This window comes from Centruroides sculpturatus, unplaced genomic scaffold (assembly GCF_000671375.1).
Source record: "Centruroides sculpturatus isolate CEXI.00-Female unplaced genomic scaffold, Cexi_2.0 scaffold614, whole genome shotgun sequence".
In the NCBI taxonomy this organism is placed as follows: Eukaryota; Metazoa; Arthropoda; class Arachnida; order Scorpiones; family Buthidae; genus Centruroides; species Centruroides sculpturatus.
Genome location: NW_019385015.1, coordinates 182,461 through 209,301, shown reverse-complemented (window position 1 = coordinate 209,301; position 26,841 = coordinate 182,461). Strand labels below are relative to the sequence as shown.

The window sequence follows — 26,841 nt, the reverse complement described above, 5'->3', positions numbered from 1 at the left end:
TTGACCTTTGGAGACATCATTAATATAAATAATTTTTATGGCCGTTGAATAAGAAATGTTTCTTTCACAAGAAATGTATAAAATTAGTGCTGTATTAGACTTACGGTACCTAATTTACATACTGTACAGACGATAGTAAACAACTTACTCGCCTAAACTCTCCGTAGCGTGGCGCTGGACGGCGGAAAGTATATATATAATTATAATTAAGTTACAATAAATTAAGTTAATATATAATTATATATACAGTACCTAATTTATATATAATTTTTATATAATTATATATACAGACGATACTAAACTCAATTTACCCGCCTAAACTGTCTGTAGCGTAGCGCTGGACGGTGAAATGTTGTTCGGCTGCCCGATGACGTTTTACGTAATTATAGGAGTTTTTTTTATCGTTGTTTACGGATACCGCCACAATTTTTTCGCTTTCTTATAGGAATCGTAATTATAGGAACCTGTCTTATAGGGGGATCTACTGTATTAAGTTCTTAAATTAAATCATGTGCGGATAAAAAAAATTAGACTTGTTGGTACTCGGGGGACCGAGAACAGAGTCAAAATGAAATACAAAATGGCCACTCTCTCTACAAACAGGCAAACCGAAATCAGGTGGTGAGAGTACCCACAGTCATTCTAGGAAGTGTACTCTGACCCTAGGACTGAACACGTAGTATTTTCTCTGTTAAATAAAATTTGTAATCTAATTTGGTAAATTTGGGAGTACTTCAAATATGACGTTAAAACAGGGTTTTATGTCGTTACAAGCAGGTTTTTTAACATTATCTAGTATAGTAAAATCGTTGAACCGATAAAAATTTGACGTTATATTAAGGTTGTCGTTACATCCAATGACGTTATAATCGGGTTAAACTGTACATTGTGCAAAATAAAAATATAATTTCGGACAAAACAATAGGAAGGATTATTGTTTTTCAAAAACGAAAAATTTTCGTTACGCATCGACAAAATTTCAACCCGGGACCACACGCAACGGAGAGAAATTTCGAAATTGGATAGGTTAATTTTATCGAGAATGCATCGTGGACGACTTTGTGATCGTGGCTGGCGAAGTATGAACGATCGCGCCCAAAAGCAGCGATACCAAGGAAGATTGGAGAATGATAACGAGAGCGTCAAAGTGATTCCGCTTAGTAGTAAGTCTCCTAGACATAGTCTTATCCCAAATACGTCTTTGCCGTTTTACTTTGTTCGTAGAACACTGATATTGTTCTAAGACTTCACTTAAACGAATAAAATGAAATTCGAATTGTGTATCTTCTGAATAAATCGTTTTGTCAACTGATCCTGAGTAGTGGTCTATACTAATCGGATTCGTCAACATGTGATGATAAAAACTCTTCAATAAATTAAACATTAACTCGCTATCAGAACAATAACACATTCTAGATTTCTCCATACACTTAAGTGTACATAAGTCTTATAAAATTTGTCGAACGATACGCATATTACGGCTATCATCCAAATCAGGATTATGTTGGAATATTTTCTGGCATTCGAAACAACGTCAATTTTCTTGTGGTATTGAAGAATGTTTTTAAACATCGCCCTGCAGATAGCACTCACGGACACCTTCTTATTTACTTTACGACTTTTACTAAAAGCCATTGGACGACAATATTTGCACCGATACTTCATTCTTTTCTACACCCGCAGGATTTGAACGAACACAAACATGGGTTATTAACTGGAACCGGATTCGAGATAGATACGAGGTTATAAATTAGCAGTAAACAGTAGCGTAACCAGGAAAGAACCCAGTAGCCATTAACTTTTTATATAATGTAAGAAAGGAATAAGTAAAGGTTCATTTGAATTTGATCAATTCACACAGGCATATATAGTAGAACCTCTATTATCCGGACCTCTATTATCCGGATTTTCGATTATCCGGATTGTTCAAAATAAACAAAAATTTTACGAATTTGCTGATTTGCACTTGGCGAATTACGACACCGTTTATGTACGTGATGGAATGCATAACTTTTTTTGTTTCAACAACATCTCACCCGGCGCAGTGGTCCTAAACTCTTAAATATATTTTACGTAGTAATAAACATATAACTTGACATACGTATTTATAAATAATTTATATTCAAATTACATCATTTCTATGACCAAGGGTGGCGTAAGGCATGGGCAACGTGGGCCACCGCCTATGCCTCACGGTCCGAAGGGCCTCGCATTTCGAAGGTTTATGCATTACTTAAAAACCGCAAACGCGACGAAAAAATTTTACTCGTCATAAAACGATAAATAGTTTGTCAAATTTTTATTCATAAAAATGCAGTTTCGACTGCTTTTTATTTTATAAAATCCGTCTTCTTGCGCCACCAGAGGGCCTTTTAAACAATAGATAGTCTGTTAGCGTTGGTCAGTAGTAGTCAAAATTCAATACGAACGTTTGTTCCTTGAAAATTTGATCACGATTTAAATACAGTATTTATTTTTAATATTACCGATATGTCATCGGAAAGAAAACGTGTTGTATTATCATCAAAAGACAAATTAAAGTATTTTTCGATTATCCGGATTTTTCCTTATCCGGACTACCTTCATCCTCAATTAGTCCGGATAATCGAGGTTCTACTGTACTTTATTCAAAAATTTCCCTTGCACAATAAACGTTTGCGTGGTATAATACGTTAATGTATATACAGTTTAATTCCCTATTCACACTGTATATTTTAAGCCAGTTTAAGGAATGAAATATGAACGGAACTGACTTAACGTTAAACCTATTTAACTAACAACAACTGGCTTAGCTTAAATCTCTTTCTCAAAGAAGCTTAAGTCGCTTCCAGCCATCCTCGAGGTCTGCCACTAGTTAAAAAATAATGGCGGAAGCAGATGTACGAATGTTCGAACAAAGCGAGAAAAAACGCTCAGAAAATTGGTCAGAGGAGGAGATAGCAATTTTAATTGAAATATGGAGAGAAAAGATCGACGACGTACGTCGAGCCAAACGAAACAAAACTATATGTGAAGCAATGGCTGTAGAAATTCGTCTTTGGAGGCCAACGTCCAGAGCTAGAACGTGGTCCGAAGTAAGGAAGAAAATTAAAAATTTAACTGCCAAATACAGATAAGTTATAATTGTGAAGATACGTAATTATCGTTTAATATTTAAATAAAGAATTTTTTAAACGGTTATATTTCGAACGTTGATACTAAATGAGGAAAATTATATTTCTTGTTACTCGTACGGTAATCGTTAATGGCGTAAACATCAAATTAATAACTAATATTAAATTTTAAAAGAAAAAAATTAATCCTCCCTACTTGAAACAATGAAATTTTCTTTTTATATTTTAACTAGAGAAGAAGTAACGAAGATTGGACGTTCGGGATGTAGCCCATTTACCTGGCAATATTTCCAGGTACTGTAGTTAATTCAATTATAGGACATCAGCCAGCCCACTATGTATTATTAATAAGAGGAAGTTGCAACAAAAATATTTATTATTATAACTTAACTTCTCATAATACTTGTCACTTTTAAATATAACACAACGTTCTGGAATTTATCATTAAAATTGTATACATGTGTACCCTTATTACCATTTGGTATTTATTACCATTTGGCAAGAACTATGGAATACCAGTTAAATTTAAAGGTTTTCAGAATACATTTGTCTGGATAGACATTGTAAAATATTTAAGCGTGTCCACAAACTTTATTTTACATATATTTTTGTGTAATTAAGCATTTAAGTCCTGGTGATTTTTCTTGTGGTTGTTACTAAACATGTAATCATCATTTACTCTAATAAATTAATGTTTTCATATAATTTACATCATAATTGTGTGTATTTAAATAAAATAGTGTATATTATTAAATAATTGTGCTTGTATTTTTCAGAAAACAATGAAAATTCCAATGAAATAATTGAAAAGGTACTGGTACCACTTGAACCTGGAATAAGAGAAAGAAACGGCCATTGGAATAGTAAATAAATGAATTATTAAGTGAAATTAAAAGAAGTAATGCCGTTTCTGAGGAATTGGAAAGAAAATTCATAAAAATCGCTGAGTAAAGACTTCAACTACAGAGAAAAAGTGTAAAATTGCAAAAGGAATTGTTATTCGTAATAAAAATGTCTAATTGATTTGAAATAAAAATCATTTATATTGTATACAGTTTATATGACTATTCCGTTTTATATGAGTTCCATGTTGTACGAGTCACTTAAATTTTACAAATACGTGAGCTGTTCACAGCCCGGTACACTTATTTGTAAAATCTAAATGACTCGTACAACATGGAATTCATATAAAACGGAATAATCAACAGTGTTATAGGGGGGTCGACTTTGTATGATCATTTATTTTTCTCAAATGAAAATACATCTTTGATGACTGCAAGAGAAATGCAATTATAAAGGCATTAAAACTTGAATCTGTATTAAAATCTATGAATAATAATTAATGAAATTAAAACTAAAAACAATAAATTTATTAACTATATAAATATTTATTTTCCTGATTTTATAAATGAATAAACATACAAACACTAGACAAATTTTCAGTCAAAGTAATTTATTTCATGTTAATGTTAAAGTATATAAATTTTATAACAGTCTCCTGATTTTCAAGAGCTTGTTTAAAAAGAATTTGCAGTTACAAAAAGTTTCATTTTTAACACTCAAGTTATGAGTACTGCTCACATAAAAATTAATTTATATTAATGATTGTTGTAATAAATGCGGGGTGTGACAGTGGAGTAAAGTGAAAAAGCAACTGCTTCGTTTGAACACAGAGTTTAATCTAACAAGCTGTATATACACACATACCAAAAACGAAGGGGGATGAGGTGTGAATTACAAGAATGTAGTTATATAAATAAAAATCTAGACATCATCTGGAATATCCCTAGGAGAGTGTCATGATACTCACCAACACTTCCCCTAATTCCAGTGGGTACTTACTAAATTATAGACCAAGGTGTAATAATAAATGCGATCTTGATACATGATTTATAAGATCGACTTCATATTTAAAAGTCTTAGTCCGTTAGCATGTTTCGGATAGTGTAAGCCTTTCGTTAAAAGATCGGCAGGCATCTTATCCGTAGGAATAAATGCGATATCTATTCTTCCTCGTTCAACGCATTCACGCACGAAATGATGTCTTATATCTATGTGCTTACTTCGCGAATGAAACATTGGATTTCGAGCAAGTAATTGTGCTCCTTGGTTGTCGCAATAAATTGTCAATTTGGATTTATTGCTTCTTGAGAGTTCATCGAAAAGTTCTAGTAGGTGTAGAGCTTCTTTAGTAGCATCTAATAATGCCATATATTCGGCCTCGGTGCTCGATAAGGCAACGGTGCGTTGTTTTCTTGATTCCCACGAGATTGGTTCACCAGCGAGCTTAAAAATGTATCCCGAGAAGGAACGGCGATCATCTGTCGATGCTTCCCAGTCAGAGTCTGAAAATCCTGTAAGTGGTTCTCCAGTTGACTCAAATTTCAGGCCATGATTGGTCGTCCCTCTTAGATATCGAAGGATACGTTTCGCTGCAGTCCAGTATGTATGGTCATGTTGGGTATTTACTGGCTCAGTTTGCTTACTGTATGTGCAATGTCTGGCCTGGTGCAGATAGAAAGATAAATAAGACAATCAGTTAGTTTTTGAAATGGAAATTGCTTCATTTCCTGAACTGATGGGTTTTCAGGCCTGTGAAGTTTGGAGCTTGGGCCAAGAAAAGTTGCGACTGGTTTCGATTTTTCCATCGAGAAACGTTTCAAGATTTCCTCGGTATATCGCTTTTGACACATTTGAATTAACATCTTCCCCTCCTTTTCTCGTTGGAAGAATTTGATGCCCAAGCAATAGTGGAGTTTTCCCAGGTCTGTCATGTTAAATTTGGACATGAGAGTCTTCTTCAGTTTGGCCTTTTCGATTTCGTCACATGAGACAATTATGAGATCGGCAACATAGATGATGACAAAGATCATGTTATTCTGTTCATTTCGAACATAAACGCAGGGGTCAAAGTTCAATGGTCTTAAACTCGGTTGTTTGAGTTCATCATCCAGTCGTTTATACCATAGGCGTAGACCATATGGTATAAACCATATGCTTGTCATAGACCATAGAGGGCCTTGTTAAGTCGACAGACTTTGTTGCCTTCTTGGATAGATTGTAGCATTTGTTCTGCTTTGATTCGATTCTGTCCCGCTGAGTTTTTAATTATATCTTCTAGGATTATTTCGATTTGGTCTGGAAGCTGCATGAAAATCTCCTGGTCTATATTTGCATTAAGGAACGCTGTTTTCACGTCCAATTGGTCGATGAGTAAATGTTGTTCGGCAGCAATGGCCAATACAGTTCGAATGGAGTCGATCCTTACAACTAGTGCAAAAGTTTGCACTAGTTGCAAGGATCGACTCCAGGGCGTTGAGTGTAACCTTTTCCTCCTAACCATGCCTTTCGTCTTTCAAGAGCGCCATCTGCATTGTATTTGTTGCGAAGGACGATACGGCAACCTACAATGTCTTTGTCAGGAGGACGGTTGGTGATGCGTCATGTGTCGTTTTCGATGATGGAGATAAACTCACTTCTGATTGCGTCTCTCCATTCTTGAGCAAACGAGCTTGAGAGGGCATCCTTGACGGAGATTTCTGTGTTGAATGCCATTTCCTGGATGACAGCAGCAAATTCACTTGTATCGCTCCCGTTGGACATTTTTTCGGTTCAGTTCCTCATTCTATGAATGTGGTCCTTCGGTTTGGCGTTGCGAAATTGAATTTGTCACCGTCATGTTAAAACATTTGCGAGGTCTACCTTTTAAGCCAGTTATAATTAGGTGTGGGCGACCTGGACCCCTTCTTAGTTCGTTATCTGGAGAGTTTATATCTAATGTCGTCTTGTTGGATAGTGTGATGGATGATCTCTTCCCCTTGTTGAATGGTTAGGGATGGAGGTTTAGTTAACTCAGTGATTACTTCATGGCGATGAGTTTCGTTTTTTTTGTTATGAAAATTCTTCTAAGATGAATTCCTCAAAGTCATTATTCGAGGTCTTTAGTTCAAGGAACTTAACATCTCGAGTTGCAACTACCTTTTTCCGAGTTGGCATAGAAATTCGATAGGCTTTCGATTGTTCAGAATATCCAATGAATATACCTTCTTCAGAGCGAGGATCAAATTTATTGATAGTTAGGTTCTTATTGAGTACGAAAGCGGGACTACCAAAGGTTCAAAAGTGAGAAATTTTGCAATCCCTCTTATTCAAAATTCTGTAGGGTGTATTGTTGTCTAAAGCTCTAGAAGGACAGCGATTCAGGATAAAGTTTGCTGTGTGGATGGCTTCTGCCCAAAAGGAAGCTTTGAGTCCTGGCTGAATTAGCATGCATTTCAGGATGAATAGGCTAATATATTTTTTCGTACATAATCGGTTATCCGAAAAATAAGTTATCCGAACAACCTCAGTCTCAATTGATTCCGATAAACGACGATCTACTGTATATATCTTTAGTTTTTAATTTACTTAACAGAAGTAAATATTTTAAACGATAATAAATACCTTAAACTTAAAATAAATACCTTACTTTTATTGAAGTACAGTAGACCCCCCCTATAACACGGGGTAAAAATTACGATCGTGTTCATATAACACGGTAAAAGAATGAGACAGATTGTCACGGCCGACTCGTGTCTCGACAGGATTGGTCAAATCTAGACCAATAGTGGACATTGCACAAACCGTTGAGTTTAAACGAGCAGCAGACGTACTAAAAACATTTATTATTCAATGGCCATAAAAATTATATTTCTATTAATGATGTCTCCAAAGTTAAGTTATTTTTCTGCGATAAACTGCGTTTGAACGGTTTAAACTGTTTGCTGTGTTCAAAAATTACAGTTTAACATCATACTTGTAATTATTTAATATCAGGAAACGCGCCCGTCGTTCGATGAGCCGTCCTCAACGAAAACAACAGTAAGCAATGGCGTCTTCAAACGGTGCGCACTCATTAAGTATTCCTACAATTTTTTGTTTATAGCGTAGTTTATATCAGGGGATTATTCCGAAAAAAATTATACGTGTTTTGGAAATGTTGAGTGAAATTAGTATAGAATCTTAATTTTATGGAAGGAAACCTTTCAAACAGCTGTAGCCCCTAAACTGCACACGTGCCGGGCTGTGATTGGCTCATGTATTTAAGTGACTCGTACAACACTGAATTCATATAACACGAAACGTATCTACTGTGTTATAGGGTGGTCTACTTTAAATAACGTAGGGTGAAGCGAGCATGAAATATATTTTAATTATACGCAATGTTCTATACTGCATTTTCGATATTTAAATTTATTTCAGAAACATCTAAATCTTTAGCATAAATTTGTTGTTAATATCAGTATAAAAAAAGAGACTCTTGCTTCAGTTAATTAAGTAAGATTTATTTTAATAAGTTTTACATTTGTGCAAAATAATTAAAATTATTTATATATAATCCATAAATAGCGAAATTTTCATTGTCAATAATTGAACTGTTTAAACTGTTTGCTGTGTTAAAAAATTACAGTTAAGTGTAACACATAACACAGTGTATATTAAGACGTAAACGTACCGCTTATCAGTTATATTGTGATTTGTACATTATAAGTTTTACATCAACTTGAATGAATAAAAATGACATCACATGTGAAATTTAAGTAACAATTAAGTATGAATATAAAGGTACATTGTTGTAAACTGTAATACTATATAGCATAACAAAACTCTCATATTGTTAATTGTTACACATTAAAGTTTAAAAAACGTTGAAGTGTTTAACAGACAAAATTCGAGTTTTTGATGCTAAATTTATGGTAACACTATAAACAGTTTAACATCATACTTGTAATCATTTAATATCAGTGTTTTTACTGTAATACCGCACCATCAATAATTGAACAATAATTTGTCAGCGTAATAATGTACAGTACATATAGCAAATTTTATTATAAGATTGTAGCTTATTATTAGAAAAGTTACTCAAAATGTAATTTTAAATACCCTTTGCTAATTAAAAAGTTATTCATTACATAATTTTCCAAATATTAAATAGCAATACCAAACAATAATTTTTATCATAGATATTTATTTTGCATTGTTTTTCGAATAAAAAGATATTTTCGCTCAATCTTATAACACATTACAACTTCACGATGACATTATCTAATAGAGAACCTTATAACTAATTCACTCGTAGATACGAAATTCATTTCTGATTTAATTTACTGCATTTGATTCAGTACAATTATATATGTTATCACGACACTTCCAATTGTCAAGATTAGTTTCTTATCTACAGTAAACATCCCGCAGGCTGAAAATTGAGGCAATTCTTGTACACACTTAGAAAATGCAGAACACTGGTTGAAGTGGTTATCGCTGGATAAAGAAACCGTGTAAAATGCTATTGTTACTTTATTTGCAATATCTGTCACTCGAGAAGATGCAATACATAAATTTATAAAATAGAAAAATGGAATAAAGGTTGTTAGAATGAACTTGTTTAACATAATTAATCTCAGAAATGCTGGTGCGGTTACTAAAAAGTGAAAAGAGAAAAGAACATTACTTCCAATAAAAACTGTCCAAAGAAATAACACCGGTGAGAAAATATTTGACAATTTGTTAACTATTGCTACAACATGCGTATACAATTTTAGCATCGAAAGTAATCGAGAAGAACAAACATGTTTATTTTTTACAGAATTAAGCAAACACATTAAAGTGTTTTCCAATTCTTCACAAATTACTGCGAAAAATAGAAATAGCCAAAGGATGGACATTACGTGAATTCCATACCCAAGTGCGTTGAGAAAAATCGATATGATAATCAGGACCATCTGATTCGATACAGAAAATATGTAATTATTCTCAGCAAAATATGTTGGTAAAATGCAGGCAAAAATGAAGCACAGCCAAACAATAATAACTTTAATCTTTAAATAGTTTTGACTAAATCTTTTTTGTACTCGAACGCCTGTGAATTTGTGCAGCTTCCTGATAAGTTTTCGAATTTCATTCTTCTTACAATGAAAATGAAGTACAGATACAAAACTGTTTATAACAGAAAACTCGTAGGATAGGAATAACAAAACCATAACTGTTCCATTTTTCTTTGTTTGTTCAAACACAAAATTGAAATTGATATAAATGCTATGTAAAATGCTAATTACGATCATGATTACATCATATACTGTAATTCGTCTTGCCGGATAATTCAGACCACGTAACATCATGGAAATCAACAACGGTTTCCAAGTTTTACGATGTTCGTCTGTGTGACTTGAAATGGCTATAGGATAAACTTTACTTACCGAGGAAACTCTCATTTTGATAAAGTGGAATAGAAGGAGAATTTCAGAGACGAAACTGTAAAGTAATTTATTCTTGACGAATTACATATTATAAAGTACGTATATAATAAGGTTGGTTGGTTGGTTGCTTGCTTGCTTAACTTTTATTGACACAGAAGCCATGCAGGCTACACTGCGCCATGACACATGGTACAATTGTAGAAATAAAATAAATAGGGAAACACATATATACACAAACGAAACATACGAATTTAACCATTACAAAGCCATAATATAAATATAAATATTGTTTTGTTTACTTTCTGCACTTTTCTGACAATTTCGTGATAAAATAAATCAATAATTTAATCAACTTTATAAATTTATTCATTGTATTGTAAAATATTTTAATATTAAATTCATGTTTGTTAGTTTCAGTTTATTATTTATATTGATCTTTCGTTTTCAAATTGCAATCTTATAAATTCCCACTTGTAATAATTTCAGTCTACCTTTGTGCCTGTTCTTCCTTATTCTCGAGAGTAGAGTTATACAAATGGTTGGTTACTTTTTATTGGCACAAGAGCCATGCAGGCTATACTACGCCATGACACATAGTACAATTTGTAATATAAAATATAAAAGATCTAAAATAAAATAAATAAATAAACAACAACAAAAAAATATATACAATAATTTAATCAACACAAAGTAAATAAAACTGTACAATAAATAAATAATCAAATTTCCTTATACATATTAATGACTTTCAGAAAGTCCAGTATATTGTTCAAATTTGGCCTCTGGCCCAAAATCTTTATCAAACTTGCATTTCTGAAATGCTGTCTACGACTCTGATAAAAAGAAACGCAGTTTGCAAAATATGTGTTTAATACTTACAGTACAGTTGCAGAACTGACATAACGGTTCATCATTACCCTTCAAAAGGTATTGATGAGTCAGTCGAGTGTGTCCAATTCTCAAACGAGTAAGGACAACCTCAGATCTCTTATCATACTGCCTATTGTGTGTCTAATTTTCTATCAAAAGTTTGATCTCATATAGTTTATTGTGAATTTGTGCATTCCACATAACTTGCCATCTCTCTGCTAATCGTTTTTCAACAACTAGCTTCAAATCACCTCCTTCAATACGCATTGTATGCTGTGAAAGACTAGCTGACTCTGCAGCTGCATCTGCTTCTTCATTTCCTCTTATACCAACATGGCCTGGGACCCGACAAAACTTTACAGAAAAATTTCTTGCAGTGAGATAACAAATTAGTTTCCGAATTTTAATAACTATGGAGTGAAAACTAGGTTCATACGAGATCAAACCCTAAAGTGCGCTAACTGAGTCAGTGTACATCATACAGCAACGATGACCTTTCCTATTTATGTATTTTAGGGCTAAATAAATAGCCTGTAACTCCGCAGAAAAGATAAAAGAATTCAATGCTATTTGTACTGCCACAATTTCATTTTGGCAAACAAAGCCTAAACCAACGTAGTTATCGGATTCAGATCCATCCGTGTATATAGGAATTAAATTCCTGCCACAATGTTGAATTTCTGTGAAGTGTTGTCTATAGATGTAGTCTGGTGTGGTTTCTTTGGGGAACTGCTTTAAGCTTAAATCAACATCTATCGCTGTTGTATTTCCGCTTTCCAAATTAGTAAAGTCCTGAAGCTACACCAGGAAGATAAGCTTATTTTGTGATACACGCATTTGAAGAAAGCTATAAGAATCTCTTCCAAAATTGTTCACACCAAGTTTTATTGTTCGTGACAAACATTACTTGAAAACTATACAAAAATGTGCAGATATTTTTATTACCGTGAAACAATTACATATCAACTTCACAATAGCCAAAGGAGACTTTATTTCTGGTTTTACTTGATGTTCCCTGAATTAAACTGTATTAAATAAATCATATTGTTCATCTATAGTATAACATTACTTATGAGCAATATATAAATGATATTATATAAATAAAAGGATTTTTTTGTTTAGATCGATATTTTAATCGCTTTCTGAACGGTCAATGCGGTTAAAATATTGGCTTACCATTCTGGGTAATACGAGAACGAATTAAATCAGTTCTCTTCGTTTATCATCCTTCTTTCTTCATTGGAATTGTGGCCGTACACATGATGTTCAGTATATAGATGAAAAGGTTATCTTAGTGAAGAACAGCCAGAGGCGAGAAGAGCCAAAAATGGAAATAATTAGGATACTTAGTTTTTTAATGTAAAATACGACAATGAGTTTCAATGCGAATAAAACACTCAAATACTTTATGTATAACGTTTATTCAAAGACAATTATACAATATACATTGTTAAGGAGCTTGAATCATTTTCATCTTTTCTTCTAGCACGGAATGAATCAACCTGAAATGCGAATTCGATTTGCATAAAACAACAAAAAATATCACAGATAATATATCTGATAATCACGCTAACAGATATGTCAAATTCTTTGACTATGTAAAGGCTATAATTAAATATTAGAGCGGGCGAAGTTTTCATCTCTACAATGTGAAAGTCGAACGATGAGCGCCACCATCTTGTAAGCCTAGAAGTTTGACAATGGCGTTCGGAATGTCATTGGAATCGTGTTCGACGTTCCAAACGCTATTGTCAAACTTCTAGGCTTACAAGATGGTGGCGCTCATCGTTCGACTTTCACGTTTTAGAGATGAAAACTTCGGCCGCAACCTCTCTATTAGAAATTAATTAATTTGACTAAAGGTAGGCAGTTAAGCTTCCATTTCGTATTAAATTTAATAATTATGAATAATCTTCAATTAGACATTTATAAAATTTAGTTTTGCATCGTCATTAAATTTAATACGAGATGGCGGCGTAACTCTCTACCTTTAGTCAAGTTAATTAATCTCTAATATCTAATTATAGCCTTCACATAGCCCAAAAATTTGGCATATTGTTTGGCGTGTTTATTATATAATGGGCAATGCTTGTTGATGTTTATACGTAATATGTCTGAACACAAGTTTGTAAAAATGTGTGATCATTAGCGACACTAAGATGCTAACGGAACAAGTGCTTTTAGTAAAATTTCTTAAAAGCTCCGAATATCAAGTTCGGAAATCAAAATGAGCGTAGGTATCATAGTCAACAATTAAACGCGATCAGAGTCGAAAATGATAGTGTCGGATAAACCATTTCCAGCCGACCTTTCTCGCGAACCTTATGAAGCTCGATTTACACCTAGAGACAGGTGAAAGACCAATTAGAAAACGGTGATGTAAGGTCTATCCAATTAGCAAAAAGCCGATCCCGAAAAACTTATAAAAGCACCAATTCCAAGGACAACAGGACTTCCAATAAGAGTTCCACTAAGCCTTCCACTAAACTTCTGTTGTGTTCGTGTATTTCCGTTTTTTTCGCGCATCCTTTCATACTTGTGCATCGACTTTCGAGTCTTCGAACATTTTTGCTCAACGCTGTCCAGGGGCCCCTACGAAGCAGGACCAGATCGCCGCCGAAAATCCCGACGACGCAAGACCAGCACCGACGTCGAAATTTCCAACAACACAGGACCTTACCGACGAGAGACTTTATGTAAGCAATTTCGTCCGGAATAAACGGTTTCCCTCTGTGAAACACTTGTCTTTGCTGCCTTTAAAAACCGCCACCCACATACGCGTAGACCTTAGACCATCCCGACAGTAGGGGAAGAAATCTGCCCCCAATCGGCGTTCTTACACATTTAGCTTTGTAAAACGTGAATACAGAGGAAACATTAGCTGTAATTCATGTTTATTCTGTAAATAAACATGAATTAAAATGACTTCATGAAGGAATATGTTTTAGCTGTTTCATTACTCCTTGCTGGACAAGTGCAAATTACTGATAGTGAAATCAGAACTTTTTTAATCATACGAATGTGGATTCTGTTTTGCTACGATATTGTATATCCCATTGAATTTTAACAGAAGTTTACGTCACCTAAATCATCTGACTGTAGATCCAATTCTTTGCATATATGAAAAGTAAAGAGTATTAATCCAGTTAATTCTTTTCTGCGTTTAATTATTGTTCAAAATTATTTAAGACGATCTTAAAATTATGTAAATAGATGTGTATCACGTAAAGCTAAAGGTAGAAAAAGAATAACCTTAAATATTAAATAATAAAAGTCAGTCAGTAAATTTTTATAAAGATAATATGAAGTTGAAGAGCATGAAAATTATGAATATGCTCTTGAGCTCGAGCGTAATGATCAACGCACGTGCTGTTCCGAGCATAACATATGAACATTTTTTATTGTTGCATTAACAATAATTGTTAATAGTATAATTTTGACCATTGTCAAAGAGTATTGTAGTATTTTCGAAGCGATTTATTATTCGAAAGCGATTTCTTTAACAAAAGATGAATTTTTTAAGTAAGTTCAATCAATTAGCTTATTATATACATAAATATAAGAATCATTTCTCGATATGTTAATGATGCACTGTCAATTAAAAAGTTTAATTAATCGTAATTTTTTAACGAAAGGTTTTAAATAAGTCGACCTCTCTATAACACTGTTGATAATTCCGTTTTATATGAATTCCATGTTGTACGAGTCACTTATATTTTACAAATATGTGTGCCGGACTGTAAATGGCTCACGAATTTGTAAAATCTAAATGACTCGTACAACATGGAATTCATATAAAACGGAATTATCAACAGTGTTATAGGGGGGTCGACTGTAATCAATAACAATATTATGTAACACATTATATGAATTGCAACTACATATTCTCCTGATTTCTTTCAATTAAAAAAGGGAGAACAATTTCTTGCGGGTATTTACAATTAATTCTCAAAAATTCCAGTAGAAATTTAACTTGGATTGTCTTCAAGATAAACTTGTTAATTGCAACGAATAAGAAAGTACTGTATACGCATAGGCAACAGTATATATAAAAAGAAGAATAAACCAATATTTCTGAATGTCATTAATGATATTTAAATATGCTTTAATTTTCTGTATACCATAATATAGTATTTGTAATTCTGTTAAAAATAATAATAATTATGAGATGATTATTTCTAGGTAATCAACAATTGTTTGATGCAAGTTATTTTCCTTACAGAAATAACTTTGAGGTATGTTTATCAGAAAATTTTTATGTATGTTTTAATTAAAATAAAGCAAATAATATTCAGATAGCATAGAAATCAAATACGAACATAAATATGTAAGGACATTTTGAGCTATCTTTATATTTAAATATGATTTGAAAGCTGGTACTTTTCTTTAAACATTCAGACATTTTGTAAACTTAACATGACATAAATTTAACTGTCATTCAGTTTTCCTACAAATATTTTAAAAGACGTATGATCAGATTGTATTTCTCCTATCTCCTACAAATTGAATGTTTATTCAATCGAATGTTCATGTTTCTGGCTTTTAGATCTCGAAGATTCAAAATTAACATATTTGATCACTGTTTGAAGTCTTGATCTTCTGGTATAACTTGAAAAAATACAGTTAAGCCTATATAAATTAGAACAATCGAGTCCTGAACCGATTTTAAGGCTTTAATTGGCAAATTAATATTACAATAAATATTTTAATATTCTGGTCTAAAACAACAGCTTTACTTTCTGAAGATCGTTGTAGTGTTTACAATTTATTATTAAAGACTCGAAAATTTTCTTAGAAAAACAGGGATATCTCTTTTCATATAATATATCAATCACCTCACGAATGAGAACTTATTAAAATGAGATAATGCAAGTTAAATCGTATCAGTTATTGAACTGCGACCCGTCTTACATGTTAAAGTATCAAAGAACTGTTTATAATAAAACATTTGGGTGAGAAAATCAAACAATACCTAAATTATGATTTGAGTTATTCTGTTAAAAGCTTGATTATGCAGCTATGTTTGAATAAATTCCGAATGGTAATAAGGGGCCATCGCTCGTATAATTGTAATAATGGAAGATATCCTTATTGCAAAAGTACTGTTGAGTGTGTGTCGTGTTATCTCAGATAAAAAGTAGTATTCTAGGTGAAATATTTAATGTGGTTTACATTGATAATTTATCTAAAATGGCTCTTTTTAACTTATATTCGTGCTATACGTTTTAAGAAACGTACTGTAAATAAGTTAATTAAATAAGTGTATTTAGTTTTACAATGATTATAGAAATAAAAACAAACTGTTATTAGACATTATTGTAATTTTAAATTGGGTGTAATATCTGAAATTGATTTTATTAATGTATTGTATGGTTAATATTTCAGTATGTAGCGCAACTGAACCAATATGGACCAGGAACAAAATTTCCTGGGTATTGGCCAGTTATAGAAGTGAGGGAAAATGGGCTGCCAGCAGAGTCGCCTGGATATGATCCAAGAATAAATGTTACAGAATATGGGTCTCCTACACAGTGGTATGGATATAGTCCAACAACGGATGTAATAGAATATGGACCATCAGAGCAGCTTTATGCATATGATCCTCCAAGAATGCATGTAACAGAATATGGACCGCTAGCACAGTGGTATAGACATGGTCCAAGAATAAATGTCCCAGAATATGGGCCTTCGGGACAGTGGTATGGATATGATTCAGGAATGGATGTCTCAGAATATGAGCCTCCAGCACAGTTATATGAATGTGGACCAGTTATGGAAGTCCGTCAAAATGAACTGTCCGTACAACCCCCTGGATATGATTCAGCTCCAGATAATCTTGAATATGGACTACCGGTGGAGCTTCGTGGATATAGGCAATTTCCAGAAGTGTCAGGCTATGGACCAATTCCACAATTACATACACATGGGTCCGAATTAGAAGTAGTTGGATGTGGAGTGTTTACAGAAATTCCCGGACATGGGCCACACTCAAATTTAAACGAACATTGGCCTACCCCAAAAATTATTAATTGTGGGCCTCAACCAGATGTAACTGAAAATTGGCTAAGTACGGAAATAAGCGTGTATGAACCGCTGGCAGAACTCCAGCAGCCCTCGCTCTCAACACAAATGTTGGAACATTGTCCGGAGCCAGAGTTACTTGAAGATAAAAAGATGCCATCTGTACTTCCCGAATACGAAGAACCAACAGAGTTTCCCAGATATGAGTCAGTAGCTCTTAATTCTGTAAATGCAGTAGAACAAAACCACTTTTCATCAGAAATGATTCATCAGCTACAAAAAGGTAAATTTTTTCAATTTTGATTTGATTTATAAATAAAAGATTTAAGACAGATATTAAATAATCGTATAACCGTATGTATGACAATTCCAACGTATAACAGTATAAGTAAACAACTTTTTCTCGACGATTTCCTTCTTATTTCCCTTTATGAAAAGTTATAAACATTGTGTTGACCCCTTATTAGTTACGTTAGATTTTTATATTCTTTATCAAAATTTACTAACGAATTATGTTGAGCTCTGAACATAACGCGCTACAAAACACTGCAGCTATTTTATTTGAAGATTGCATAAATAATCATTGATACACGATCATAATAATACAATTTGTATGGTTTTCAATCATTCGATAAATTTTGAAACAAAACGTAATCACTTTTTACAATAATATTAATGATGTAAAGAAATATTTTTTAAACTTCGCCATGCATTAAAAGTATTAAAAAACAAACAAAAGGACTTGGATATTCTGAAAATTTAAGTAACTGTGAAAACATTTTTGAAGAATATTGACTGGATATATTTATTGCACTATACAATTGTGATTTTTTTTTTCTTATATTTATTTTACATTATTGACTATATAAAACTTATATTCTCCTAAACTAAGGTTTGTTGAATCACTTTTCACGTTTTGCTCTACTTTAGTTTGTGGGTTTGAAATGCAAGACTCTAATCAAAGTGAAATGACTGAAACTTGTTTGGATGATAACAGTTCTTCGGAATGTGTTAATAATTCGAAGAAAGACTTTACAAAAGACAAACATAATAAACTGTCTGAAAATACAATTACAAACAGCGAAAATGAAGATACGTTTAGTAAATTCAACGCTACAGAAGAGTCTCCAAGTGTAAGCTTAAATTAAATTATATTATTTCAGTAACTTTTTTTATGCCTAATATCATGTATACATTGAATATTGATAAATACATCATTATTATAGTATTAAGTATTACTCAAAATATATTTATTGGAATTCGATATAGATTATTTATTTGTTTTTTTTTTATTTCTAATATTTATACGCTATTATTTTATTTAATTTTTTTTTTAATAATTAGTATCGATACATATAAGAATAAGCATTTATCAATAAATTTGATGTAAAAGCAGTTATAAAACGGTGTCGTATCCAGTCATAAAGTAAAATGACAAACGATGGCGACTTTGAAAAACTCCCAACCTCAACTTAGTAGTAACTTGCCCCTGTACATCGCACTTTTCCTGATAATCGCGTATGTAACTCCATTCTGGAGAATACTTTAAATCGACATGGCTTTTTGCCCGAACCGAAAGTTATTACATAGCTAATCTGGACCTTATTCCACTGCACTTTCTATATTGTCTCGACTTTCATATACACAACACACTGTTTTGGAAATTAAGGAAGACCTGATAGCCATATGGACGCAATCGAAATATATAGGACAACAATATTTTTTTACAAAACTCATACAAACATCCATAAGCTAATAGAATCATCAAAATAATAAAATACTATAAACGCCGATACGCAATAAAATACTAAAAAACCAATACACTCAATACAATGTACTCAATAAAAATACTTAAATCACGCTGTCGACAACTTTACAGATTACGTTTAAAAGATTATAGCATTAAATCACCATATTATACAATACAATAAATTAAAAAAAACGTTTTTTTTTTTTTGCCTTATGTATCATTAGTAACACAAGTGTCCGAAATACATTTTCGGCCCTGCTGTTAAATTCAACAAACTATTTACTATGTATTTGTAAAAATACATGCCTATGAATGTTATTAAATTAGCTTAGTTAGTTTACAATAAACTGTTAAACGTTTATTTAATTGAGGTTCATTTAATGTTTAAGAAATAATATGAAATCTCATTTTTTCAGAAGAACGTGCCAAAAACTCCATTGTCTCCAGCACAAATCACATCGATTGTAAACGGCGGTTATACACTACGACCGTTATATAGAGCGTTTCTGGAGCTGGAAGAAAATTCGTTAGTATGTGAAGTAATATACGAAGAGGACGANTTATTCTATTGTTATTTAATATTGTGTATATAGGTAATGACTATATTATAATTTTCAATAAATATATGACTTATTTTTAAATTATAAAATTGATTTCACAGAAAATCATAAGCAAGACGAAAAAGACACAACCCAAATCTTAAATAAAACTGATTTGGAAGAAATCAAATATGGTGGATCTGAATGTTTAGTCAAAGAGGAATCCAAGCCACAAACGGAAAGAAAAGTGAGAAAATATTTTTGTTTCTATTATGTTTAAATCTAATTAACTGAAATTGTAGCGTTAATTTTACTAATTATGTACAAAATATATTTAAATGACTTGATTGTTGATTTATGAAAAACTTTTCAAATTCTCTTTAGGGAGTAACAAGATGCCTGGACTTGTTCAGACGTGTTCTTCGCAGGTTTGGAGATTTACTTTTTCCTTGCTTGAGACGGAAAATGTAATATTTTCTGAATGAATATTGTATGCAGATTGGAAAATGCATATACAATTTGCCGTGTAGTGATTACTACACTTGATTAGAATAACAATATTTTCTTCAAAATTCAATTCAAATATTGTAANCTAAGCTTAACAAAAAAAAAAAAAAAAACAGATACTCACATTCACAGCGCCTCCTCTGCGTTTCCCGCAAGAGGAGGCGCTGTCCTCGGCCCTGTCCTCTCGCTATTTGGCGACATCTAGGCTTCGCTGAGGCCGCTGGTCCCTGCCTCCGCTTGGTCCTTCGGGTCGACGACAAAGGTGTTCGTTGAGTCCGAGGTCTGAAAAATCACATAATCCAGGTTTTCACATCTGCTAGGAACTATCCTTTGGTCACGTCCACTATACAAAAGCTGCACTACTCACGGGGGGGTCGTCATCTCCTTGCGGATCCTCTTCATCGGGCAGGTACACATCAAAATAGGGCTCGTCTGGCGGCTGATCTTCGTCCACGGGTACACCGATCGTCTTCAGTTGGAGACCTTCACGACCGGGACCCGGGTAGACGGCCACAATATGTTCGATGAACTGCCGGTATTTTGCCGATTCCGTTGGCAACTGGGACAGAAACCGCGTCCTGTACACATAGGTGCAGGTGTAACTTTGCAGGCTCCTGTCCGTGCGGAGGGACTTTATGGACTTCTTCAGCCAGCGATGTCTACCCTCGATGTTTTGAGTATGAGCCTCGGGATCATCGCTGTTGACGAATCTGCACAGAGAAAAAAAGAAAAATGTCACTTTTCATACCCTTTTCAAAAACACTCGTTCATTTCTTCCACTTAACACACAGCAGTTTCGTTTCATCGTATTTACCTCCCGGGGCCCTGCTGGCTGTGATTAACGGTCTTGTGTTCCGAGAAGCCCATCGTCGTACAACCGCGATATTGCGGCGCGCTGTCGGAAACGATTATGGATCCTGGAGCGATGTATCTGGACATGTGGCTCCATAGAACGCGTCTGCTTTTGTTCTCCACCTGAAAGAATACGAGAAAATATAACACAACACTTCCACTAAAAGTAAATAATAATAGGAAATAATGTTTCGTTACTACTTACATGCCAGTACATCATCTCTCGCGTTTCCCGACAATAGGCACCAAAAATAGTTAGTTGGGTGCCTTTGGTTATGCGCCCACGGTTGTACTTTCGTCTCCTGGTAAAAGTTTCATCAACCTAAAAATAAAAACACATGTATATAGATATAGAGGGCATAGACATAGATATATCGACGAAGTTAGAAACTTGGATCGATCGTCACCTCGACGCGTAGATTTTCACCGCCAATCTGTTTTTGATCGTTAGAGACGATAACCTCCGCAATTTCCCGGCAGAAGTTGTACCAGTCCACCGCTGTATGCTTGGCCACGCCGCATTCTCTCGCGGCGAGGGTGACCGGCTCATCCTTGACCCACGAGTAAATAATCATCAGCACCTGTTAAATACAAAAATAAAAAAAATTATCTCATAAAACATACATCATCTTAAGCGGTACGAATTACAGAAACACGTAACGTGAAACCGCCGATTCTGTGGGTGGTCCTTCCCTTACCCTGTTAACCCCTTAGGGCAGTTACTTAGTTTCTATTGTCTTAGATGTGAGTCATCAACTCCCAAGGGTAGGATTAAACAGGAAAATTCCAGAAAGACGAGAACAAAGAAAAAATATGGCTACCGAAAATATAATGCCAAATGCCACGATGTTATACCTTTTGAGCTGAGAGCTTAGCTCCTTCAAAAAATGTATTTTGGGCACAAGAGATCGCGCCGGTGCACTTGGCTCTCCAGATAAAGCCTCCAGTTCGTCTTCTCTTTTTTTCTCTTTGATTTATTTTCTCACAGCGGTAGATATACCCGAACTTCTCTGATGAATCTTCTTTTTTCTCCATCGCGCCTGAAAAATACGACAAATTGAATTAGCTAACATACCGATATCCGCGTAAGGCACTCCTGGCACAGGCAGAAATAAAGTAAAACTTACCTCCGCAACGAGGACAAGGCGGAATGAAATTTGTTAAATCTGGATGCGGAACCATTCCCACCAGATGGCAAAATTTCTGAGCTGCATCTTCAGTGGGAAAATATTTATAAAATAAGTAGCTCGTTAAATTTTCAAAAATTTCTGACGGAATAACATCGGAGCTCTCTGAAAGGGGTTCCATAACGAAAGGCATTTTCAAAGAAAGTAACGAACAGCATGAATAATGTTGCCAGATCTGAAAGTGCAAAAGTTGCCGATTTGAGCTGTTTGTAGCCCAAGAATAAAAATGAATTATTTTGCAACTATGCAATTTTAGTAATGAAATTCTTAGAGGTAACATTAGAAAAGAATATGATATCTGAAATTTTTTAACAGATACTTCCAATTCTACTTGACAAATCCGATTGTGAAATTTTGTACCTTCCGAGTATCGCGATTAACGTGACAATGGTAGGCTAAAATAACCAAACTTTTTATATATTTTTCGTTTTAGTGTTATACATATGAACATTCCGTGTATCTGTATCAATTTTCTCTCTTGTCAAAGAGAGTCATTTGTGGGTCCATAATGGCCTAAGCCCATTATTGGTTCGGCCAGGCCCACAATGGAGAGACCGGGTTGGTGAGGGATAGAGCCTGACATATCCAAATGGACCACCTCCCGAAAAATTCATGAAGATCTTTCGACTCGATTCTGGATTCAGATGTCGGCGCCCGTACTATCGTAACAGAAGGATCTATGATTTTAAAATATGCATTTTTAAAGATCAAAGAAGAGTTTCGATTGTAAAATTTAACCATAAAATGGATTATTTTGCCGACAGAGCATTCAAAGTAGCCACGAAAAAAAATTAGAATGCCGGGTACCATTCGAAAAAATTCGAGAAGATACATCACCGCTTGTACTAATTTGCGCTTATATAACTTCTAAATTTTCATTCATAAAACCATNACTTTAAAAAGTTTTAAAATATTGTAAATTAACTAATATTTTAATAAAATTAAACAAATCTCTTATGGTTGGTGTTTTATTTTTATTGTACTTTCGCAATTATTTAAGTCTGGTGTCTTAAATATCACTAGTTTTATTTATATGTTACTGTGAAAGACCGAAATTAGAGAATGTCGACACATACAAAATTCGTCGGTGAAAGACCGAATATTTGGTTATATTATTATACATTCGAACAATCGTGAGCCGTTCACAGCCCGACACACGTATTTGTAAAATCTAAGTGACTCGTACAACATGGAATTCATATAACACGGAATTATCTACAGTGTTATAGGGGGTCTACTGTACACGCTGTCATTGCAAAAAGAAGTGTTCCACGAATAAATGCAGTTGTAAAAGCAAGGGACAAGAGTCCCTTGCTTTTAACCATTGCAAAGAGAAGTGTTCCACGAATAAATGCAGTTGTAAAAGCAAGGGACTCAAAGTGTCTTAACAGTTTAAGTTATTGCAATAAATAAGATTGTACAACGTCAATCACATATTTTTTGTGTATGTTTATTATTGTGTTATTTTCTTTAATTATTTAGAACGTACTGTTCATTTTAGCTTCAACAGTATATTTACATGTGCCGTTACTTAAGCTTCATCCTATTTTGACGTATTAAAAAGTTGCATTTTTGTCTTAATGTAATAAAAATATTTTTGTTCAACATTCACCATCAGTGCATGATGAGTGTCGACATATGCCGGTGTAAGTGAGAAATAATGATATTTAGCAAATATTTCGTACATACACGAAACGACTGTGTGAATGCTGACATTCGCCGGATATCGGTCATTCACAGTAACATATATACAGATAAAATAGTATTACGTTCAATAGAAGAAGCCATTCATGGATTACATTTTGCGGAAAAATACATGGTAACGTTTATGAAGGAGCAATGTTTATTATATGTTACAAAGTATATATCGTCAGATACTGTTCTCGAAATATACGAAACAGCAGCCTTGCTTCAACAAAATGAATTAACAACGAAATGTTGGAATTACACAGTTAATAACGAATCAGAAATTATTAAGCACAATAGCGTTAAAAATGTGAAATATGAAACTATTTTGAAGATTGTATCAGAAGATAATTTAACGTTGCAATCGGAATTAGATATGTATAACGCCGTCATAAAGTGGGGTAAAGAAAGATTCCAAGATCAATCTCCCGAGGATCTTCGAAAACACGTAGAGCCTTTGTTGCAACAGATCAGATTTTTAAGTATGACTTCTACAGAGTTTGCGGAATCTCCGTGCCAAGATGGTATTCTTACTGACGATGAACAGACTGATATATTTAGAGAAATTGCTACGTCAAAGACTTACGATAGTAACAATATACAGGACCAGTGGAGAAAACGGAGAGAAGCGGTTAAACAATCTGTCAATGTCAAATCGAGAGATGAAACTTTGACACAAACTCTCGTATACAATCGAAATAGATTAAGAAATTGTGAAAAAGGAGAAGGTTCGGCGGTCAAAGAGACATCGCGCTGGATCGTTCGAATTCTGAAATGTCATAATAAAAGAAATAAAAGGCTAAGTAACGAGCGTGGAGGTGTAGATTCCATCAACGTCTCCCTGTCGAGAGTCGAGAGACGGTGTAGGATAGATGTGTCATCTTTGCCTCCAACATCACCAACCACCTACATACGATCAGTCCCTAGGCTTTTCCTGAAGCGGGATTAATTGATTCCAACCTAAAAGTCGGCCAGCTCACATATAGAACATATACTATTATTTTCCGGCTGTTATATATAACAGTGTTTTTTGACTGATCGCTATACATTCCGTCAAAAAGTAACCCCCGGAAGATTTTTACATTTTTGGGCTTAAAGAACATTAAAACGTTGAGAAATGCGAAAAAGTTGGCATTGTTTTCTCTGCGTGTATGGATGTTTGTTTGTATTTGTGTGTGTGAATGGTAGGCATGATTTTGATCATTTACTTCAAACATTTTGGCGGTTAAAGGTAGAGAAGGTGGGAAGATAGAGAGGAATCATATGTCGTATCTCGAGTGAGTAGAACTTAATTAAAGGAAACAGAATAGGGAATACACTGTAACATGAAAATAAATGGAATTTTATAGCTTTAAAGAATCCCTGTTGTTTAAAACTATTGTTTGTTTGTTCGTTTGTTTATTTAACTTACGGCAAAGCAATACTTAGGTGATCTGCGTGCATATGGTGATTGCCTTCCGGGAGGTCTTTTTAAGGGTAACTGGCCCCTATTCAGACGTTGCAGATATGGAGAAAATCAGAAAACTCCACTTGACCAGCCTGTTCTGGCCAGGTGCGGTCCCACGACCAAGTGTTCAGGGAACGGAACAGCTTGGCCACTGGTGAGCCTATTGACTCCAGGAAAGTGTATTTAAGCTTTATGTTATACAAAATATTGGCATAATGCTTTCAGATCCATCAACATACACATTTCCATTGTCGATACTTGGCGCGTTTTTCAAAAAGTTTGTACGTGACTGGTGTTATGCAAATTGTATTTGGAATGTAACTTGAGACTTTTGCTACATATTGTTTTGTTAAAAACGTCATAATGACTTAAATATACACGTTTCTTATATAAACATTGGCCGAAAAACGTTATATTCAACGATCTAATAACTTCGAGTATTGATGACCAGAAGATGTTCTGTGTGATAGTATGTATTCTTGTATATAAGTAATGTCCAAAGTTGGATATTGTTAAGAGTACTCTGGTTACGTTAACTTTAATCAAAAACTATGTGAAATACTGAAAGAAAATCGTTTCAACAGATATTTTGAAGTTTCTCCGAAAACGTTAATGTTATCCACCAGTAGATTACTTGGATAATGTCAAATTATGAGGTTTGTGGGTTGTATAAAATTTTTTCATTAATATTTCGTGATCTGGCGACATTGATCTGTAATGTTACTGCGTAGGGAATTTCAATAATTTCCCGCTATGTAGAAAAATTTGAGCCAGTTTTTAGTGTTGGGATAGAAATACTGTAGTATTTTTTTCAAAAATATGGAAAATTTTTAAATGATCGAAGTAAAACTTTGTTTCAAAATTGTATTTTCGGAAACTTATTATTATGAGAACTTCCGTGTTTCAGAAATGAGTAAGGTTTTATTCGTTATTGAAAAATTAATTAGGGATGTATTATGAGATGTATCAATTGATAACGAAGAAAACAGTACATGAAATGATTCCATTGATGAAACTTTACATTTCAGTAGTTCATTGCCTATCTCAAATTGTTTGGTGTTAGTGTTACACAATACAAGGTGGAGGTCAAATAAGTAAGGTATGTCGAGGTTAGATGAATTGGCTAATGCATTAACTACATATTTACAGAAATCCATGACATCTTCCAATATGGCCCAGAGAAACAAAAAGATTGGACACCCCCGATCTAAGTGATTAGGAGAGCTGTTACACATCGATATTAGTGGACTTGTCACTCCGTGCAATGTAAGTAATGGAAAATACAGTGGAACCTCGGTATACGACCTTAATCCGTCCCTAATGTTTGGACTTATACCGAATAGGACGTATACCAAACCAACCTTTCCCATAAGAAGTAATGTAAAAATGATTAATCCGTTCTCATGAAAAAAAAAATGGCTGGCTTTAAACACCTCACTTCCTGGCTAGTTCCTGCTTGATTTTTCATGAGATCAGCATGTATCTTTTTAGCTTTCTCGCGAATAATTGCTTCCGATATGATGTCGCCAGCACACTGTTTTTCATTTATCCAAAGCAAAAGCAATTTCTCAACATGATCTAATGTCTTCGATCTCTGTTTAGAAATTGATTTAACCCCTTTCCCAACGTTAGCA

At 34.0% G+C, this 26,841-nt stretch overlaps 3 protein-coding genes across 3 annotated transcripts; 2 read left to right on the top strand and 1 right to left on the bottom strand.

Annotated features, from left to right (window-relative positions):
* Positions 1 to 15,336: 15,336 nt before the first annotated feature.
* Positions 15,337 to 19,582, top strand: LOC111633453. Its single transcript, XM_023378019.1, has 4 exons — positions 15,337 to 15,453; positions 16,604 to 17,522; positions 18,170 to 18,372; positions 19,406 to 19,582. The coding sequence occupies exons 2-4, from the start codon at positions 16,829 to 16,831 to the stop codon at positions 19,580 to 19,582; spliced, it is 1,074 nt and encodes a 357-aa protein (XP_023233787.1). The 5' UTR covers positions 15,337 to 15,453; positions 16,604 to 16,828.
* A 555-nt stretch (positions 19,583 to 20,137) lies between these two features.
* Positions 20,138 to 22,258, bottom strand: LOC111633440. Its single transcript, XM_023378010.1, has 7 exons — positions 22,015 to 22,258; positions 21,743 to 21,927; positions 21,295 to 21,468; positions 21,093 to 21,209; positions 20,850 to 21,010; positions 20,403 to 20,745; positions 20,138 to 20,317 (listed from the first exon to the last, which is right to left on the bottom strand). Exons 1-7 carry the CDS (start codon positions 22,205 to 22,207, stop codon positions 20,237 to 20,239), a joined length of 1,254 nt encoding a protein of 417 aa, XP_023233778.1. The 5' UTR covers positions 22,208 to 22,258; the 3' UTR covers positions 20,138 to 20,236.
* A 1,509-nt stretch (positions 22,259 to 23,767) lies between these two features.
* LOC111633452 (BTB/POZ domain-containing protein 1-like) lies at positions 23,768 to 24,709 on the top strand. The gene has a single exon (XM_023378018.1). The coding sequence runs from the start codon at positions 23,891 to 23,893 to the stop codon at positions 24,707 to 24,709; it is 819 nt and encodes a 272-aa protein (XP_023233786.1). The 5' UTR covers positions 23,768 to 23,890.
* The last annotated feature ends 2,132 nt before the right edge of the window (positions 24,710 to 26,841 follow it).

Coding starts and splice junctions, on each gene's coding strand:
- LOC111633440 (XM_023378010.1), bottom strand. CDS start 22,207: ATGCCTTTCGTTATGGAACCCCTTTCAGAGAGCTCCGATGTTATTCCG. Junction 21,928..22,014: donor GCCTTGTCCTCGTTGCGGAG/GTAAGTTTTACT, acceptor CGTATTTTTCAG/GCGCGATGGAGAAAAAAGAA. Junction 21,469..21,742: donor CTAAGCTCTCAGCTCAAAAG/GTATAACATCGT, acceptor TGTATTTAACAG/GTGCTGATGATTATTTACTC.
- LOC111633452 (XM_023378018.1), top strand. CDS start 23,891: ATGGTAACGTTTATGAAGGAGCAATGTTTATTATATGTTACAAAGTAT.